Below are 19,952 nucleotides of genomic sequence, written 5' to 3'. Positions count from 1 at the left end.
CCAGGGGAGATGCCAGGGGAGATGCCAGAGGAGATTCCAGCTTTTGGGAATGTTCTGCTCCCCTGGTGCTGCTTTCCCCTGGGCTCCAGCTGAATCCCCACTAACTGAGCAGGATATTAATGAATAATTAGAGGCTCTGCATTCCCCAGCCCTCGTTAATCTTGGCTGGCAGATGTTCCCCCAGCGTCCCCACGGGCTCTTCCCTTCAGGGCAGGAATTCCCTGTGCAATTCCCTGGCACCTCTGGGATTCCCTGGCACCCCTGGAATTCCCTGGCACCTCTGGGATTCCCTGGCACCCCTGGAATTCCCTGGCACCTCTGGAATTCCCTGGCACCCCTGGAATTCCCTGGCACCTCTGGAATTCCCCTGCCACCTGCCAAGTTCCCTGGCACCTCTGGAATTCCCTGGCACCTCTGGAATTCCCTGGCACCTGCCCAATTCCCTCCCTTCAGGGGGGTCAGGCTGGCACAGGGTGCCCTCCCTGGATCCCTGGCAGTGCCCAGGGCCAGGCTGGGCACTGGCACACCCTGGCACAGTGGCAGTGTCCCTGCCATGGCAGGGCTGGCCCTGGCTGGGCTCTGAGCTCCCTTCCCACCCAGCCCAGCTGCATCCTGTGATCCCAAGGTGCTGCTGCCTGCCATGGCTCTGGGCTGGGCTTCTGATTCTCAGCACACAAATCCTCTGGGCTGCACATCTGGGGGGTTCAAGGGGAAAACTGAGCTCTGGGCAGATCCTGGAGCCACTGCCAGGGCCTGGAGGGGCTCCAGGAGAGCTGCAGAGGGACTGGGGACAAAGATGGAGGGACAGACCCAGGGAATGGCTCCCAGTGCCAGAGGGCAGGGCTGGGTGGGAGATTGGGAATGGGGAATTGTTGTTCCCTGGCAGGGTGGGCAGGGCTGGCTCTGTGCCCACTGCTGTGCCCCCAGGCCCAGGTGGGGTGGCTGATCCCCCTGTGTGTCCCTGTGTTCCCTGCAGGCCCTGAAGCAGCAGCAGCAGAAGCAGCAGCAGCAGCAGCAGCAGCAGTGCCGGGCGGGCGTGGGGCCGGGCATGGCGCTGCCCTCCAGCCAGCACGTCCTGCTCAAGGCCAAGGGCGCCCCTGGGAGGGCAGGTACGTGAGGGCCCCTGCCAGGGGCTGCAGGGCAGGCTGCTCCTCTCTGCAGCTTCCTCTGGGCTCTGCAGCCCCCAGCTCCTGCCCAGGGTGTGGGGCACCATCAGCTCCTGCCTCGGGGCTTGGGGCACCATCAGCTCCTGCCCCAGGGCTTGGGGCACCATCAGCTCCTGCCCCAGGGTGTGGGGCACCATCAGCTCCTGCCCCAGGGCTTGGGGCACCATCAGCTCCTGCCCAGGGCTTGGGGCACCATCAGCTCCTGCCCAGGGCTTTGGGCACCATCAGCTCCTGCCCAGGGCTTTGGGCACCATCAGCTCCTGCCCCAGGGCTTTTGGGCACCATCAACTCCTGCCCAGGGTGTGGGGCACCATCAGCTCCTGCCCAGGGTGTGGGGCACCATCAGCTCCTGCCTCGGGGCTTTGGGCACCATCAGCTCCTGCCCCAGGGCTTGGGGCACCATCAGCTCCTGCCTCGGGGCTTGGGGCACCATCAGCTCCTGCCCCAGGGTGTGGGGCACCATCAGCTCCTGCCCAGGGCTTTGGGCACCATCAGCTCCTGCCCCAGGGCTTGGGGCACCATCAGCTCCTGCCTCGGGGCTTGGGGCACCATCAGCTCCTGCCCCAGGGTGTGGGGCTCTTAGGGTCACAAGGTAAGGACAGACCTTGGAGAGACATGGGGTGGATCTTGAATGATCTTGGCTGGATCTTGCATAATCACCTTGAATGGATCTTGGATTGATCTTGGATGGATCTTGGGTGATCTTGGATGGATCTTGATGGATCTTGGATGATCTTGAATGATCATCTTGGATGGATCTTGGATAATCTTGGATTGATCTTGGATTGATCTTGGATTGATCTTGGATGGATCTTGAATGGATCTTGGATGATCTTGAATGATCACCTTGAATGGATCTTGGATAATCTTGGATTGATCTTGGCTGGATCTTGAATGATCTTGGCTGGATTTGGGAAGGGTCCTGGATGGATCTTGGATAGCTGTGACTGTAAGGACAGACCTTGGCTGGATCTTGGGTGGATTTTGGAGGGATTTTGGATGGATCTTGGATGTCTCTGGGTGGCTCTGGCTGTGCTCTGGCTGGTTCCAAGCTGCTCCCAGTGCTCAGGGACTTTCCCAGTCCCTGTTCCCCGTGCAGGGGCCCTCTCCTGGTGGTTCTGTTCTGTTTGGGAGCTTCTCCTGGTGTTTATATTTGAGAGTTTCTCCTGGTGTTTATATTTTGGAGTTTCTCCTGGTATTGGTATTTGGGAGTTTCTCCTGGTGTTTATGTTCTGGGATTTCTCCTGGTGTTTATATTTGGGATTTCTCCTGGTGTTTATGTTCTGGGATTTTTCCTGGTGTTTATGTTCTGGGATTTCTCCCAGTGTTTATATTTGTGAGTTTCTCCTGGTATTCATGTTTTCCAAAGTTGCTCCTCGTCCTGCAGGGTGGGTTCCACTCCTGTCCCCATCTGGAAGATCCCTGAGGGGTTTCCAGAATTTGTGGTGTCAGAGAGCAGTGAGGTCTCTGCTCTGCTCTGGCTGCTCCAGCAGGGCAGGAGCTCCCTGCCAGCACCACATTTTCCATGGTATCCCAAATTTTTGGTGCTTTTCCCTGATTTCTTTCCAGAGTAACTGAATTCCCTGGCACCTGCCAGATTCCCTGGCACCTGCCCAGTTCCTTGGCACCTCTGGAATTCCCTGGCACTTGCCCAATTCCCTGGCATCTGCCAAGTTCTCTGGCACCTGTGGAATTCCCTGGCAGCTTCCAGATTTCCTGGCACCTCTGGAATTCCCTGGCACCTCTGGAATTCCCTGGCACCTGTCCAATTCCCTGGCACCTGTCCAATTCCCTGGCACCTTCCAGATTTCCTGGCACCTCTGGAATTCCCTGGCACCTTTCAGATTTCCTGGCACCTCTGGAATTCCCTGGCTTGGGGCAGGCTCGGTGCCCCAGACAATCCCTGGCAGGGCTCAGCATTCCAGCCCCATTCCCTGCAGGCAGCTGGGCTGGGGCACACATCCAGCTTGTGCCAGTCCCTCTCCAAGGCAGGGCAATTCCAGTGTCCCCATTCCCAGGCAGGGCAATTCCAGTGTCCCCATTCCCAGGCAGGGCAATTCCAGTGTCCCCATTCCCAGGCAGGGCAATTCCAGTGTCCCCATTCCCAGGCAGGGCATTCCCAGAGTCCCCATTCCAGTCCCAGAGTCCCCATTCCAGTCCCAGTGTCACCATCACAGCCACCCCTGTTTGCATTTCCTGGGAGAGCTCCGGGAGTGTCCTGGGAAGGGAAGGGAAGGGAAGGGAAGGGAAGGGAAGGGAAGGGAAGGGAAGGGAAGGGAAGGGAAGGGAAGGGAAGGGAAGGGAAGGGAAGGGAAGGGAAGGGAAGGGAAGGGAAGGGAAGGGAAGGGAAGGGAAGGGAAGGGAAGGGAAGGGAAGGGTTTTCCAGGAGCCCTGGGATGCTGGGAGTGCCCAGGAGCTGCCCTGAGCCTCGGCCTGGGGTCCTGGGGCTCATTCCTGGAGGATCTCTGCTCCCTCTCCAGAGGTGCCGAGGCCCAGGAGGGGTTTTGCCTTTCCTGCTGTGTAACTCCAGCCTTGGGAGGTTTTCCCCAGGCTCAGTTGGGATCTTATCCTGCTCCCAGGCTTTTCCTGCCTCCAGGCTTTTCCTGCCCCCAGGCTTTTCCTGCTCCCAGGCTTTTCCTGCTCCCAGGCTTTTCCTGCCCCCAGGCTTTTCCTTCTTCCAGGCTCTTCCTTTTTCCAGGCTCTTCCTTCTTCCAGGCTTTTCCTTCTTCCAGGCTTTTCCTGCCCCCAGGCTCTTCCTTCTTCCAGCCTTTTCCTGGAGCTCTTCCTCAACTGGTTCCTTGCCCTTCCTGCTGTGTAACTGCAGCCTCAGGGTGCTTTCTCCAGGCTCAGTCTGGATCTTTTCCTGCTCCCAGGCTTTTCCTGCTCCCAGGCTTTTCCTTCTTCCAGGCTTTTCCTGCTCCCAGGCTTTTCCTTCTTCCAGGCTTTTCCTTCTTCCAGGCTTTTCCTGCTCCCAGGCTTTTCCTTCTTCCAGGCTTTTCCTGCTCCCAGGCTTTTCCTGCCCCCAGGCTTTTCCTGCCCCCAGGCTTTTCCTGCCCCCAGGCTTTTCCTGCTCCCAGGCTTTTCCTGCTCCCAGGCTTTTCCTGCCCCCAGGCTCTTCCTTCTTCCAGGCTCTTCCTTCTTCCAGGCTTTTCCTGGAGCTCTTCCTCAACTGGTTCCTTGCCCTTCCTGCTGTGTAACTGCAGCCTCAGGATGCTTTCTCCAGGCTCAGTCAGGACCTTTTCTTGCCTCCAGGCTTTTCCTGCTCCCAGGCTTTTCCTGGAGCTCTTCCTCAGCTGCTTCCAGGTGGGACTGGTGTGTTCAGGACCCCCCTCAGGCTGTAAATCCCTCCCTGCCAAGGCCTGGAAGGTTCCTCTTGTGTGGTTTTCTCCACGAGGTTCCTTGTGGGCCATCCCTGTGGTGCTGCCCGGGGACAGCTCCCAGCAGGGACAGGGGAGGTGTGGGGAGAGCAGGGAGTCAGATGGGTGGAGGGAGGGAAAGCAGGGCACTGATCACACACTTTGGGATTTATTCAGAGCTGGAAGAGCTTGTGTGAGGGAGGGAAGGGAGGCAGAGGAACCAGGATGGGAAACTGAGCAAGAGGAGGAAGAGTTTCCCAGGAGAGGGGTGAAGTTCAGCAGGGACAGGGGAGGTTTGGAGGGATTTCCCTGCCAGGGAGCTCTGCCAGGAGCTCTGTTAGCCCTGGAGGTGTGAATGGGGCCATGCCTGGGTCAGATGAGATGGGAAATAAACTGGGATTAACTGGGAAATGGACTCAAAGCACATGGGGTGTGCCTGTCCATGCCTTTGCTCTGGGGTGTCCTGGTGGCTCCAACGGATCTCCTGCATTCAGCTGCTGGGCAGGAGCTCTCCAGGAGCTCAGGGATGTCTGTGCTGGCCCTGCTGGGGCTGCAGGAGCTCCATCCTCTCCAGGAGCTCAGGAATGTCTGTGCTGGCACTGCTGGGGCTGCAGGGCTGGCTCAGGGTGCTGCAGGAGCTCAGGGATGTCTGCCCTGGCACTCCTGGGGCTGCAGGGCTGGCTCTGGGTGCTGCAGGAGCTCAGGGATGTCTGTGCTGGCACTGCTGGGGCTGCAGGGCTGGCTCTGGGAGCTGCAGGAGCTCTCCAGGAGCTCAGGGATGTCTGTGCTGGCCCTGCTGGGGCTGCAGGAGCTCCATCCTCTCCAGGAGCTCAGGGATGTCTGTGCTGGCCCTGCTGGGGCTGCAGGGCTGGCTCTGGGTACTGCAGGAGCTCCATCCTCTCCAGGAGCTCAGGGATGTCTGTGCTGGGGCTGCAGGGCTGGCTCTGGGTGCTGCAGGAGCTCCATTCCCTGCAGGAGCTCAGGGATGTCTGCCCTTGCATTGCTGGGGCTGCAGGGCTGGCTCTGGGAGCTGCAGGAGCTCAGGGATGTCTGCCCTTGCATTGCTGGGGCTGCAGGGCTGGCTCTGGGTACTACAGGAGCTCCATCCCCTGCAGGAGGATGCTCTTGCAGGGCTCCTCTGTGCATGCCCATGTTCCATGTGTCCCTCTCTGGCAGGTTGGGAAGGGAAGCAGGCCGATGGACATTCCAGCAGCCCCCCAAACTCCACCTCCAGCTCCTCGCCCTCGGTGAAGCTCGAGAACTCCCTGCCAGGGCTGCCCAAGAAGCCCTTCCCCAGATCTGACAGGCTCCATGCAAGTAAGAGATGGATTCCCTGCTCCTCCTGCTTTCCCTGGGCTTTGGCTGCTCCAGTGCCAGGGCAAAAGCCAAAGCAGCAAAACAGAGTGAAGTGTGCTCGTTGCATTGCTGAGGGAGCTGGGAGGGGCTGCCAGGCTGCTGGAATTGGGATAAATAATTCATAATTCCATCCTCAGATCAGCCCTTCCCAGCTGGGCCTCTCCTGGGAGTTGCCAGCTGTTGGACCTGCATTGTTTGTGGGGTTTTACTGTACTTACACACTCCAAGAACATGGAAAAGGGAAAAGGAATTCCTCCCTGGGTCTCCATCCCTCAGACCCTGCTGGATTTGGCTCCCAGCCCTTTCTTGGAGCTTTCTCAGCCCTCCCAACCTTTCCTGGTTCCTGTTACATTCTCCAGGAGTGGGATTGACCCTGGGGAATTTAAGGATTTTCTTACAAGGACTGGAATGTCCCGAGGGGGAGAAACCCCCAAGGATGATGGAGTGCAGCTCCTGGTGCTGCCCAGGTGATCCCAGCAATCCCACCCTGGCCACCCCTGGCTGTCCAGAGGCTCCTGGAGCTCTGGCAGGGCTGGGGATGTGCCCATTCCCCGAGATCCATCCCAAATGCCCCCGGCCCGGCTCCAGCTGTCCCCTCGTGCTGAGCTCTCTGTCACTGTGCAGGGCAGGCACTTCCACAGAGCAGCAGAGCCCAAAAGAAATCCCCAGCAGCAAACTGGAGACTTGAACCAGACAGCTGCTGTGGCCAAAAGGAGCTGTGGGAACCCTCCTGAGAAGCCAGGCTCCCAGGGGAGGTGGGCTGGGTGGGGATGGAGAGCTCTGAGCCTTCATCTCCCAGCTCTGTTGGTGAGACATTGTGTTAGAGAAGTGCTTGGGGTAGAAATCAGTTTCAGATTTACATGGAGGGGCTGGGCTGGTTTAGCTTGTTTAGTCCAGAGCTTGTGAGCCAGGCTGTGCTCGTGGGAAGGTGACAACAGCCCCAGGCCTGGGCATGAGGGGGACAGGGGACACCGTGGAGGGGACATGTGCAGGAGCTCAGCTCCCTCCAGCTCCTGAGAACTTGGTCTGGGGGAGCCAATGCACAGATTGACCAGACCTTCATGGGGTTGTGTTTGGGGTGATGCCTTGGGAAGGCTGCCCTGGAACAGAGGCTGGGCAGAGCTACAGAATAAAGCAGGGATTTGTGAAAAGGATCTCCTGCATGGATCCACCTTGGGCAGCACCAGAGCCCAGCCAGGGCTGCACCCAAGATGAACCAAAACGGCCCCAAAATGAACCAAAATGGTCCCAAAAGGGACACTCAGTCACGGGGTCTGTCACTTTTATAAGTTCTGCTCCATTTGCACCTTGCAGTTCATTGTCCCATCCCAGCTTCAGCCCCTGCAGTCCCACCCTGCTTGTTTTTCTTTCTCCAGCCCACGGGGTTTGTGCTCCTGGGCTGAGATTGGGATCATTTGCCCTTGGTGCCCAGCTGGAGCAGGAATTGTTCTGTCTCACTGCTCTGTGCACAGAGCTCGCCATCCCATAATATGGAGCCCAGACCCACAAGCAGCACAGAACCTGAAACATAGAAAGGCCAAAGGGATTTATTGAAAGGATCTCCTCAATGGACCCACCTTGGGCAGGACCAGAGCCCAGCAAGGGCTGAGCCCAGGTGAACCCAGGATGGTCCCGGACAAATGGATGCCCCGGATGCCAGTGGATGCCCATGATGCCCAGGGATGCCCATAGATGCCCACGGATGCCCACGGATGCCCATAGATGCCCACGATGCCCAGGGATGCCCAGGGATGCCCATGGATGCCCACGGATGCCCGTGATGCCCATGGATGCCCATGGATGCCCATGGATGCCTGTGGATGCCTGTGGATGTCTGTGGATGCCCCATGCCCACGGATGCCCATGGATGCCCATGGATGCCCGTGGATGCCTGTGGATGTCTGTGGATGCCCCATGCCCACGGATGCCCATGGATGCCCATGGGTGCCCCATGCCTGTGGATACCCATGGATGCCCACGGATGCCCGTGGATGCCCATAGATACCCATGGATGCCCATAGATACCCGTGGATACCCATGCATGCCCACGGATGCCCGTGGATGCCTGTGGATGTCTGTGGATGCCCCATGCCCACGGATGCCCATGGATGCCCATGGATGCCCGTGGATGCCTGTGGATGTCTGTGGATGCCCCATGCCCACGGATGCCCATGGATGCCCATGGGTGCCCCATGCCTGTGGATACCCATGGATGCCCACGGATGCCCGTGGATGCCCATAGATACCCATGGATGCCCATAGATACCCGTGGATACCCATGCATGCCCACGGATGCCCATGGATGCCCGTGGATGCCCCATGCCCACGGATGCCCATGGATGCCCTATGCCCGTGGATGCCCGTGGAATACCCATGGATGCCCATGGATGCCCGTGCATGCCCATGGATGCCCGTGCATGCCCATGGATGCCCGTGGATGTCCGTGGATGCCCATGGATGCCCATGGATACCCATGGATGCCCGTGCATGCCCGTGGATGCCCGTGGATGCCCTCTCACGAGGTGTCACACTGAGGCATCAGGGAAGCCCCGGTGTGACAGATGATGTCACTGTGTGCTCCAAGGACACTGGGGCAGCCCCCACAGTGACAGTCGGCCCGGGGGGCAGCGAGTGACCAGGTGTGCTCCCCCAGGGCAGCTGAAGCGCGCGCGCTGCGCCGAGATCGACGTGGAGACGCCGGACTCCATCCTGGTGAACACCAACCTGCGGGCCCTGATCAACAAGCACACCTTCAGCCTGCTGCCCCCCGAGGGCCAGCAGCGCCTGCTGCTGCTGCTGCCCGACGTAGACCGACAGGTACGGCTCACTCACCTGGGCGGCCCGGGGACGGCGCTCACCTGGGTTCCAGGGACAGCGCTCACCTGGGCTGGGCTGCCCCAAGTACAGAACTCACCTGGGTTCCAGGGACAGCGCTCACCTGGGCTGGGCTGCCCCAAGTACAGAACTCACCTGGGTTCCAGGGACAGCGCTCACCTGGGCTGGGCTGCCCCAAGTACAGAACTCACCTGGGTTCCAGGGACAGCGCTCACCTAGGCTGGGGTGTCTGGGGACAGCGCTCACCTGGGCTGGGGTGTCTGGAGACAGAACTCACCTGGGCGGCCTGGGGACGGCGCTCACCTGGGTTCCAGGGACAGAACTCAGCAGGGCGGCCCGGGGACGGCGCTCACCTGGGCTGGGGTGTCTGGGGACAGAACTCACCTGGGCTGGGGTGTCTGGGGACAGCACTCACCTGGGCTGGGGTGCCCCAAGTACAGAACTCACCTGGGCTGTCCAGGGACAGAACTCACCTGGGCTGGGCTGCCTCAGGGACAGAACTCACCTGGGCTGCCCGGGGACAGCACTCACCTGGGCTGGGGTGCCCCAAGTACAGAACTCACCTGGGCTGTCCAGGGACAGAACTCACCTGGGCTTGGCTGCCCCAGCTACAGCACTTACCTGGGCTGCCCGGGGACAGTGCTCACCTGGGCCGGGCTGTCCAGGGACAGAACTCACCTGGGCTGTCCCAGAGAGTTACAGAACTCACCTGGGCTGCCCAGGGACAAAACTGACCTGGGCTGTCCAGGGACAGAACTCACCTGGGCTGCCCTGCCCCAGCTACAGCACTCACCTGGGCTGCCCCAGATACAGAATGCACCTGGGCTGCCCTGCCCCAGGAACACATTCACCTGGGCTGGGCTGTCCCACACAGGTACAGAACTCACCTGGGCTGTCCCACACAGGTGCAGAACTCACCTGGGCTATCCAGCTACAGAACTCACCTGTGCTGCTCCCCCCTGCAGGTCTCTGGGGCAGGCAGGGGGGGATGCCAGGTTGAGATCCTGTTCCTGTTGTGGTACCTGTGGGGAGAGGGGCACGGGGGCAGGGGAGAGCCAATCCACCTTTGGGTGACATCATGGTCACCTAATACTAATAATAATTGACACCTAATAATAATTGTCATTGTTCAGGACCTGGAGGGAGCCTGCAGGAGAGCTGGAGAGGGACTGGGGACAAGGATGGAGGGACAGACACAGGGAATGGCTCCCAGTGCCAGAGGGCAGGGCTGGATGGGAGATTGGGAATTGGGAATTGTTCCCTGTGAGGCTGGGCAGGTCCTGGCACAGGGTGCCCTCCCTGGACCCCTGGCAGTGCCCAAGGCCAGGCTGAATATTGGGGCTGGGCTGGTGGGAGTGTTCCCAAATCCTCCAGAATTGCTGGGAGAAATAAACCTCCCCAGCACCACATTTTTAGTGTGCCCCTCTGAAGAGCACCACGTTTTCAGTGTGCCCCTCTGAGGCTCCGCTGTGTCCAGCTGTGGGACAAAATCCTGGTCCCCACGGGGCTGGACACTAAAGCTGCTCCCCTGCTCCAGGTGTGGCCCAGCACAGCAGGGCTGTGGCCAGCAGGTGAGCAGAGCAGGCTGTGCCCAGCAGGTGAGCAGGCTGTGGCCAGGCTGTGCCCAGCAGGTGAGCAGGCTGTGGCCAGGCTGTGGCCAACAGGTGAACAGGTTTTGCCCAGGCTGTGCCCAGGCTGTGGCCAGCAGGTGCTCAGGCTGTGGCCAGCAGGTGAGCAGGCTGTGGCCAGGCTGTGCCCAGGCTGTGGCCAGCAGGTGAGCAGGTTTTGCCCAGGCTGTGGCCAGCAGCTGAGCAGGCTGTGGCCAGCAGGTGAGCAGGCTGTGCCCAGGCTGTGGCCAGCAAGTGAGCAGGCTGTGCTCAGGCTGTGGCCAGCAGGTGAGCAGGTTTTGCCCAGGCTATGGCCAGCAGGTGAGCAGGCTGTGGCCAGGCTGTGCCCAGGCTGTGGCCAGCAGGTGAGCAGGCTGTGGCCAGGCTGTGGCCAGCAGGTGAGCAGGCTGTGGCCAGGCTGTGCCCAGGCTGTGGCCAGCAGGTGAGCAGGCTGTGGCCAGGCTGTGGCCAGCAGCTGAGCAGGCTGTGGCCAGCAGGTGAGCAGGCTGTGCCCAGGCTGTGGCCAGCAGGTGAGCAGGTTTTGCCCAGGCTGTGCCCAGCAGGTGAGCAGGCTGTGGCCAGCAGGTGAGCAGGCTGTGCCCAGGCTGTGCCCAGCAGGTGAGCAGGTTTTGCCCAGGCTGTGGCCAGCAGCTGAGCAGGCTGTGGCCAGCAGGTGAGCAGGCTGTGCCCAGGCTGTGGCCAGCAAGTGAGCAGGCTGTGCTCAGGCTGTGGCCAGCAGGTGAGCAGGTTTTGCCCAGGCTGTGGCCAGCAGGTGAGCAGGCTGTGGCCAGCAGGTGAGCAGGCTGTGGCCAGGCTGTGCCCAGGCTGTGGCCAGCAGGTGAGCAGGCTGTGCCCAGGCTGTGCCCAGCAGGTGAGCAGGCTGTGCCCAGGCTGTGCCCAGCAGGTGAGCAGGCTGTGCCCAGGCTATGCCCAGCAGCTGAGCAGGCTGTGTCTCCCCAGGTGGGCCCTGACGGGCTGATGAAGCTCAGCAGCTCCGCGCTCAACAACGAGTTCTTCACCTCGGCTGCGCAGGGCTGGAAGGAGCGGCTGTCAGAAGGTAAAGCCTGCCCAGGACCCCCGGCTGGGGAGGGGCTGGGATGGGGCTGGGGGAGCCTGCAGGGTGCCCCTGGAGAAGCTGCAGCTCTGCAGGGAGTCCCTGCCCACAGCTGGGGGGCTCAGGGTGGGAGGGGGCTGCAGGGGGAGTTCTGTGTTGAACTGACACAGGAGATCTCTGGAAGAGATGAGAAAAGAAGGAAAATTGTGTTTAAAATCTGAACTGACAGTAGAGCTGAGGCACTCTGGGGTTGTGGCCCCTAAACACAGGCACTGCTGGGGGGCAGAGAAGGGAAATTCTGTTCCAGAGCAGGGCATGGGGTGCTCAGTGCTTTGAGCCATCCCTTTGGGTGTTTGGATGGGAAATTGGGGAAAATTCTGCCCTGGGAGGGTGGTGAGGCTCTTCTGAGTCTGCTCTGGCCATTCCCTCTGCTCCTGTCCCTGTTCCCTGGGAGCAGAGCCTGACCCCCCTGGCTGTCCCCTCCTGTCAGGGAGTTGTGCAGAGCCACAAGGTCCCCCCTGAGCCTCCTTTTCTCCAGGCTGAGCCCCTTCCCAGCTCCCTCAGCCTCTCCTGGGGCTCCATTCCCTTCCCAGCTCCGTTCCCTGGACTGCCCTGTTCCACTGGAGCAGCAGCCTGGGCTGCAGGGGCTCCTGGGACACCCCCCTGGGGCAGTGCCCCGTTAGCCAGCCCTTCCCTGGCCCCCTGCCCCGTTAGCCAGCCCTCCCCTGGGGCTGTGCCCCGTTAGCCAGCCCTCCCCTGGGGTAGTGCCCCGTTAGCCAGCCCTCCCCTGGGGCAGTGCCCCGTTAGCCAGCCCTCCCCTGGCCCCTTGCCCCGTTAGCCAGCCCTCCCCTGGGGCAGTGCCCCGTTAGCCAGCCCTCCCCTGGGGCAGTGCCCCGTTAGCCAGCCCTCCCCTGGCCCCTTGCACTGTTAGCCAGCCCTCCCCTGGGGCTGTGCCCCGTTAGCCAGCCCTCCTCTGGGGCAGTGCCCCGTTAGCCAGCCCTCCCCTGGGGCAGTGCCCCGTTAGCCAGCCCTTCCCTGGACCCTTGCCCCGTTAGCCAGCCCTCCCCTGGGGCTGTGCCCCGTTAGCCAGCCCTCCCCTGGCCCCTTGCCCCGTTAGCCAGCCCTCCCCTGGGGCTGTGCCCCGTTAGCCAGCCCTTCCCCGGCCCCTTGCCCCGTTAGCCAGCCCTCCCCCGGGGCTGTGCCCCGTTAGCCAGCCCTCCCCTGGCCCCCTGCCCCGTTAGCCAGCCCTTCCCTGGCTCAGAAATCCCCTCTGCATCCCCAGGAGAGTTCACCCCGGAAATGCAGCTGCGGATCCGGCAGGAGATCGAGAAGGAGAAGAAGGTGGAGCTGTGGAAGGAGCACTTCTTTGAGAGCTACTACGGGCAGAGGTGAGAGCTCAGCTGTGCTCTGGGCTGTCCATCCATGGACACCGGGTTCCCTGGAGCCTGAGGAAGATTCCTGGCTTCAGCTGGTTCCAGGAAACGGGGAAATGCCAGCGGGATCCAGGTCAGGTGGGAGGTTTGTCACCCTTTATCCTCTGCAGGGTGTCCTGGCATGTCACTCCTCTTCCCCTCCTTGCTTGGCGCCACCCCACTGCCCTCCTGGAGCTGGGGTGGCTGAGTGTGTCCCACCTCAGAGTCAGGACCTGCATTCCCACATCTCCAGACCCACACCACCTGAAACCCCCAAACCTGCCAAGCTTTCCTTCTCTGCCTCCTCTTGCTTCAGGGGTTTCCCATCCTTTGGGGCTACAGGGAGGATTTGGGGTTTCTGAGTTGCTGAGAGACCTGGAAGGAGCACACAGGTGTAAATAACTGAGCAGGAATTTCTAGCCCTGCACTGTGCCAGGTTTGGGGTTGTCCTCACCCTGCCAGCCACTGTGCCCCCATTCATCCTGGGTGTTTTAACCCTCCAGAGCCTTGGGGGTGTTCCTGCCATTCCGTGGTGTGGTTGGGATGCTGTGGGTGTCCCTACAGGCTGTAGGAACAACTACAGGGATACACCAGGCTGGGAGTGCAGCTCACCAGGAGCTTCATCAGCCACCTGAGCCAGGTGTGCGCTCGTGGGAAGGTGACAACAGCCCCAGTCCTGGGGTGTGAGGGGGACAGGGGACAGCAGGACAGCGTGGAGGGGATGTGTGCCGGAGCAGGAGCTCAGCTCCCTCAGCTCCTGGGAGCTTGGTCTGGGGGAGCCAATCCACAGATTCACCAGACCTTCACGGGGTTATATTTGGGGGAAAACCCCAATTTGACAAATCACTGAGAGGGATGGATGAAGTTAATTCAGAAGGAGAAACTTTTCCCAGCCATCACTCGGGTAATCACCATGTTCCTCCTGAAGAGGTGCTGGGACCCTTCCTTCTCAGTGTCCCCCCCTGCCAGTGTCACCGTGTGAGCTGCAGAGGGGGCACTGGGGGCTCATACAGGGAAGTATTCACTGTTGCCAAACCCTTTGGGTTTGCAGCCTGGAAAATTGGTGTCTGGAGCAGGCCTGGAGCTACCCAGGGTTCCATGTATTGCATTTGGCTGTTTTCAATCTCTGCTGCTGATTTCTGTTTCCTGTGGAAGGATTACCAGTAGGGAACGTTCTCAGTGATGGTGGCATATCATTGGGTGTGTGAGACATTTCTTTAGGGAGCTTATTTCGAGAATCCTGCCTCCATTTCCCGAGGATGGGATGCTTTTGCAGGGGTGTTTTACAAAGCAAAGTCTCTGTTTTCCTTGGCAGTTCTGGGCTGAGCCCCGAGGAGTCGGAGCGACTGACAGCGCAGCCCGAGGCGGCAGAGCCCGGCCGGCCCCGCAGCCCCCCGGCCCCGTGCCGGGAGCAGGGCACGTCCACGTCCCCCTCGGAGCCCCAGGCAGCCCCAGCAGCCGGCAGGAGAGCAGGAGAGGAGGGCAGAGAGGAGCCGCAGCCCAAGGCAGCCAAGCCCGCCGAGGCGTCCCCGGAGCGGCGAGCGGCGAGAGCCGGCGAGCGGCCCGGGCCCGGCCGGGAGAGAGCCCCGGGAGAAACCCTGCCCCAGAAACCGCCCAGCGCCGCCAGCCACGGGGCAGAGGAGCAGAGGAAGCCTGGGGCGGCCAAGGAGGCACCAGGAAAGGAATCTCTGGGTGCCCCGAGCAAACCAAAGAGCCCCGAGGCAGGCGGGGGAGCGGCGAAGGCACAGAGCCCCGCGGCAGCCCCGGCCACGCCGGAGAAGGAGAAGGAGAAGGGGGAGAAGCCCCCCGGGAGCGAGGCCATGGAGGTCGGGGTGGAGGCCCTCAAGAGGAAGTCGGAGAGCGGGGAGGAAGCTGCGGGCAGCCCCGAGAAGAAGCCCCGTGTGGCTGAGCCCTGCCAGCACCAGCCCGCCTTTCGGAGGCAGCCCTTTCCCGGCGCGGGGGCGGCGGTGCCGCGGGTGCCCCCGCTCAAGGTGAGCCCGGCAGGGACACAGCCACGGCTGGGCCTCCCCGGGGGCTCCCCCAGGGCCCTGAACCCCAAACTCTGGCTTCAGCGGGGTGGAAGGGCCCCCAGAGCCCGGCCCATCCCTGTCACAGCTCCTGCTGTCCCAGGCTGCAGACGGGGGCTCTGCTGGGCCCTGCTGATGAAGAGGGGCAGGAGCCTGGCAGCTGGGGACACGCAGGGCCACAGGAGCCATCCGGGCTCCCCTGCGGCCAGCCCAGACACTGGGGTGAAAAGCAGAGCCCCTGACAGCACTGCAGTCTGGTTTGCAGGGAAGGAGAATTTGGGGAACATCTCGGGAGCAGAGGCTCTTTGGCTGCTGAGCCTTTGCAAGAACTCAGCTGGGAAAGGAAGGAGGGAATTGGGCCCTGCTGGGATGGGCAGGGGAGGCAGCAGGACAGGAACGCTCCAGGCTTGGCAGGCCCAGGCTTTGAGAGCCAGGTCAGGAGCAGGCAGCTGCTGCTGGCCCTGCTGCTCCAGGCCCGTAGGCAGAAGCTGAATCCCTGCAGGTCCTGTGTGTCCCAGGAATTCTGCTGCCCTGTTCATATCCTTCTGTACTAAAAGGCTGCAAAGTCAAAACTTTAAAAGCAGCTGATCATTGTCACCATGTTGATAAGAACAGCACCAAGGCAGGAAAGCATCAGTGGAACTGTCAGTGACACAGAACTGGGGAAAGTGTCCATAAAAGAGGGCTGGAATACCGTGCAGGAAGGAGGGCTGGCTGCCAGGGCAAGAAGGTGGGATTTCAGTTAACAGCAGAGTGAGTTGAAGGTGATTGTGAATAGATTCCCTTGCAAAGCAGGGGAAAATGGGGACAGACATGTCCCCAAGACTTGTCATCTCCCAGAAATGAAGTGGTGAAGTGGTTGATCAGAGCTCAGTGGGATCCAGTGAGGATTTTATGGATATGGAAAATAAATGTAACCTCAAATGAACTCCCTGAGATCTCTACAGGGGCAACAGCACCAGGCTCAGTGCAGGGCTCAGCACATATGGTGGGAAGAGCAAACATGGGGAAAGTCAGCTGGAACATTGGGGGAAATGTTTTAGAAGGAAAGAGTAAATGACTGGCATTTTTTCTCCAGCTCAGAGGATTTTTATGGCTTTGTACAATGGCACTGAGGAGACAAATGATGAGTGAGCAGGGGGGAAGAGCAAGGCTGAGTCCAGCAGGGTGGTGACGCCTCTCAAAGGACATCTGAATACAAAATTACACCTGAAGTTACATCTAAATGACGTGAAACAGCGGAACGGGGGCTGACAGGGCAGGGGCTGGATCAGCCCTTCGGGGAGGGAGCCTGGGGACTCAGGGGTGACGTGAGGGACGAGCTCCACTCAGAGCCACAGGGTTTGCAGCACCCTAAAACTGCCTGGGAGACATCCCAGGGTCAGACATGTCTCTAGTCTCAAGGCAGGGACAGGAGGGGTTTCTCCAAAGGGATTTCTCCACCACCACCCCAGTTCTCTGAGAGGAAAGTGCAAACACCAGCCTGTGGGTCGGGTGTTCCCCGTGTCTCAGCTGTGCTTTCCTCCTGCTCTCTTGCAGATTCCCGTGTCCAGAATCTCCCCGATGCCATTTCCTGCAGGCCAGGTCTCTCCCAGGGCGTGCTTCCCCCTGTCCCTCAGCAGTCCTGGCAGGACAGGGGCCCGGACCTTGGCCGACATCAAGGCAAGAGCCCAGCAGGCCAAGGCTCAGAGGGCAGCGGCCGCCGCCGCCGCCTCGGCCGGGGGAGCCGTGCCAGGGCCTGGCCCGGGCGGGGGGAGACCCCCGGGCAGGGGCGCAGACGGGAGAGACCCCGGCGGAGCCACCCAAGCTGCGACTGGAGCGAAGGCACTGGAACTGGCAGGAACTGGAAGCGGGGGAGGTGCGAGAAGGTTTCTTCCCCATGGCCCAGGGCCCCGGTCCCAGGTGGAGGGCCAGGCGGAGCCGGGAGCTGCTCGCCATCCTCCTGGAGCACAACTACAGCCAGGGGCCCCCGCGGCAGCCCCGGCGCTAGGGAGCGGCGCCGGGGCCACGCCGAGCCCCCCGCGGGGCACGGCCACCCCCGGGTCCCCGGGCACCCCCGGCGGGGACCGGGCGGGGACGGCCCCTCCTGCCCCGGCCCGGGGGGCTCCGGCAGCCGGGAACGGTCCTGCAGCGGGGACCGGCTGTGACCTTCCCAAAGGCAAATCTCCTTCCCCTCTGGTGTCCCCCCCTCCACCCACGGGCCCCGGAGCCCAGGCTGGAGCTGCGGGTGCCCCCGTCCCACCCTCCAGCAGCTCCTCAGTAGCAGCCAGCCTTAAATCTCCTGCCGGCGGGGCCCTGCCCCGGGCGAGCTCCAGCATTCCTGCCAACAACCCTTTGGTCACCCAGCTGCTCCAGGGCAAGAGCGTCCCTCTGGAGCAGATCCTGCCCAAGCCGCTGACCAAAGCAGAAATGAAAACTGTCCCGGTGGCTCCTCAGGAAGAGAAGGGGGCGGCAGCTCCCGGTGCGGCGGGGAACGGCGCCGAGGCGGGGGACAGAGCATCGGCTTTGCCCCCGCCGCAGCTCGGGAAGATCTTCTGCCAGAACAGGCCTCTGCCTCACATTCCAAGGACCTTCCCGCTCCCCTCGGGAAAGGAGCCCGGGCCTGAGCAGCACCACGAGGCGCTGAGCAAATCCACCCAGGAGCAGATCCTGCAGACTCTCATCAAGAGGGTGCAGAGGCAGAACCTGCTGCCCGTCCTTCAGCCCTCGCAGCTGAACCTCCCGCACTCAGGTTTCCCGGTGGAAAACAGCTCCACCAGCCAGAGATTCATGCTGGGCTTCACGGGCAGGAGGACGTCCAAGCCTGCCATGTCTGGGCACTACCTGCTCAACATCTCCACCTACGGCCGCGGCTCGGAGAGTTTGAGGAGAGGCTTCTCGCTGAGCGCCGAGCCCCGCCTGGGGCTGAGCAGCCCCGCCGAGGGCGCCCGGGCAGAGCTCGGGGAGGGCGAGGACAGGGGCGGCCAGGGCAGCAGCAGTGAGGAGGACGCGGACGACGAGAGCTCCGGGGACGAACGGGAGCACAGCGGCGTCAAAGAGGAGCCACGGGTGGGGCAGGGGGAGAAGGAGCAGGGCTCACACAGCCCTGCAGAGCCCGGCTCCCTGGGGGCGAAGGCTGCCAAGGCCGAGGCAGCCCCGGCGCTGCCGGCAGCCAAGGAGAAGGTGCCAGCATTGGATGGCACCACACTGGCCCGGGACCTGCTGCAGGCGGCACAGGAGCAGATGGCCCACGCCATGAGGGGCAAGGGCCACGGCGGCACGGAGCTCTTCGGGCCCCCCACCCCGTCCCCAGACCCGGCGCAGCCCCCGCTGCTCCCTGCCCCGCACCCCCCGAAGCTGCCCGGGAGCGCCGGGGCGCAGCTCCTGGGGCCCAGCTACAGCGGCACCATCAACGTCTCCACCTCGCCCGACGTGGGGCAGGGCTCGCTCATGAGCGAGTGCAACCAGCTGGCCAGCTCCATGGGCAACGTCATGTCCTTCTCCGTGACCGTCACCACCATCCCCGCCGGGCAGGCCGTGAACTCTGGCGGCCACGGGCAGAGCCTCCCGGTGCAGGGGTTCGCCGAGGACGGCGCCATGGAGGATCCCCCTTCCAAGTGTTACTGCAGGTTGAAAGCCATGATCATGTGCAAGGGCTGTGGTGCCTTCTGCCATGACGACTGCATCGGCCCCTCCAAGCTCTGCGTCTCCTGCCTCGTGGTGCGGTAACGGGGGCGGCGCGCGGGGAGCGGCACGGCTTCCTCCGGGGGCTGCTGTCGGAAGAATCTTGGGAAGAAACAGGAATTTTACTGCCTTGCACAAGAGACACGTTACCGAATCAGGAATACAGAGTTAGAGTCCTTCTTTCATTAACGAAAGAGCACCTTCTTGTACAGGGAGTCGAAATCGCGCTCGACTACGTGAATTGTGACAAGAGTTTGCACTTAAGGAATTATGTAAATATGCCACGTTATTTTGTTTAAAGATATTTTTTCAATCTTTTAGGAGATAGTGTTTGACTTGTACTGCAGTTCCAGTAACCCCAGCCTGCTCTGAGCACGTTTGCCGAGCTCTGCTCTCCCCGGGGAGATCCAGCCCACAGCCCACTGTCAGTTTTCTCCTGGCAGAGGGAACGGGATAATCCGAGTCCAGCCGCGTGTGGTGATGCAGCCCCGAGGCAGGAGCCCTGAGCAGGCTGCTCCCAGTTCAGATCCCTGGGAACTGATGCCGTGCCAGCCTTTCCCTCCATTGCCTTTCCCTCTGTTCCAGAGGCCCCTGGGCTGTGCAATGCAGGCTGGTGTTGCTGGTTTGCAGATCCCCTCTCCCAGTGTCCCGGCTGAAGGGAGGAGGTGTCTGGGTGTGCTGCTGCTGGAGCTGCAGGGAGCTGGGCTGGCCATGGCAGTGACCAGAACAGCTCAGTCCTGGACACTGTCACTGACCCACTGGGAGCAGGGGAGCCTGGCCAGGCAGGGCTGGCAGGAACCTGCTCTCCTGGGCATTCCCAGGGCTGGCAGGAATCTGCTCTCCTGGGCATTCCCAGGGCTGGCAGGAACCTGCTCTCCTGGGCATTCCCAGAACTGGCAGGAATCTGCTCTCCTGGGCATTCCCAGGGCTGGCAGGAATCTGCTCTCCTGGGCATTCCCAGGGCTGGCAGGAACCTGCTCTCCTGGGCATTCCCAGAGCTGGCAGGAATCTGCTCTCCTGGGCATTCCCAGGGCTGGCAGGAATCTGCTCTCCTGGGCATTCCCAGAACTGGCAGGAATCTGCTCTCCTGGGCATTCCCAGGGCTGGCAGGAATCTGCTCTCCTGGGCATTCCCAGAACTGGCAGGAATCTGCTCTCCTGGGCATTCCCAGAGCTGGCAGGAATCTGCTCTCCTGGGAATTCCCAGGGCTGCAGGAACCTGCTCTCCTGGGAATTCCCAGAGCTGGCAGGAATCTGCTCTGCTGGGCATTCCCAGAGCTGGCAGGAATCTGCTCTCCTGGGCATTCCCAGGGTGGCAGGAATCTGCTCTGCTGGGCATTCCCAGAGCTGGCAGGAATCTGCTCTCCTGGGCATTCCCAGGGTGGCAGGAATCTGCTCTCCTGGGCATTCCCAGGGTGGCAGGAATCTGCTCTGCTGGGCATTCCCAGAGCTGGCAGGAATCTGCTCTCCTGGGCAT

At 61.6% G+C, this 19,952-nt stretch overlaps 1 protein-coding gene across 1 annotated transcript in view; it reads left to right on the top strand.

Annotated features, from left to right (window-relative positions):
• The window catches only part of ASXL2 (ASXL transcriptional regulator 2), a 33,303-nt gene extending 14,045 nt beyond the window's left edge, over nucleotides 1-19,258 (top strand). Inside the window, exons 4-10 of the mRNA XM_084202328.1 lie at nucleotides 977-1,109; nucleotides 5,699-5,839; nucleotides 8,532-8,695; nucleotides 11,281-11,377; nucleotides 12,657-12,762; nucleotides 14,102-14,777; nucleotides 16,353-19,258. Coding sequence (XP_084058454.1) covers nucleotides 977-1,109; nucleotides 5,699-5,839; nucleotides 8,532-8,695; nucleotides 11,281-11,377; nucleotides 12,657-12,762; nucleotides 14,102-14,777; nucleotides 16,353-18,521 — 3,486 coding nt within the window. The 3' untranslated portion in view covers nucleotides 18,522-19,258. The remainder of the gene's footprint in view (nucleotides 1-976; nucleotides 1,110-5,698; nucleotides 5,840-8,531; nucleotides 8,696-11,280; nucleotides 11,378-12,656; nucleotides 12,763-14,101; nucleotides 14,778-16,352) is intronic.
• The last annotated feature ends 694 nt before the right edge of the window (nucleotides 19,259-19,952 follow it).

This window comes from Fringilla coelebs (assembly GCF_963513975.1).
Source record: "Fringilla coelebs genome assembly, chromosome: 3".
Classification (NCBI taxonomy): Eukaryota; Metazoa; Chordata; class Aves; order Passeriformes; family Fringillidae; genus Fringilla; species Fringilla coelebs.
The sequence above is the reverse complement of the archived record's forward strand: the minus strand, read 5'-3'. Positions and strand labels throughout refer to the sequence as shown.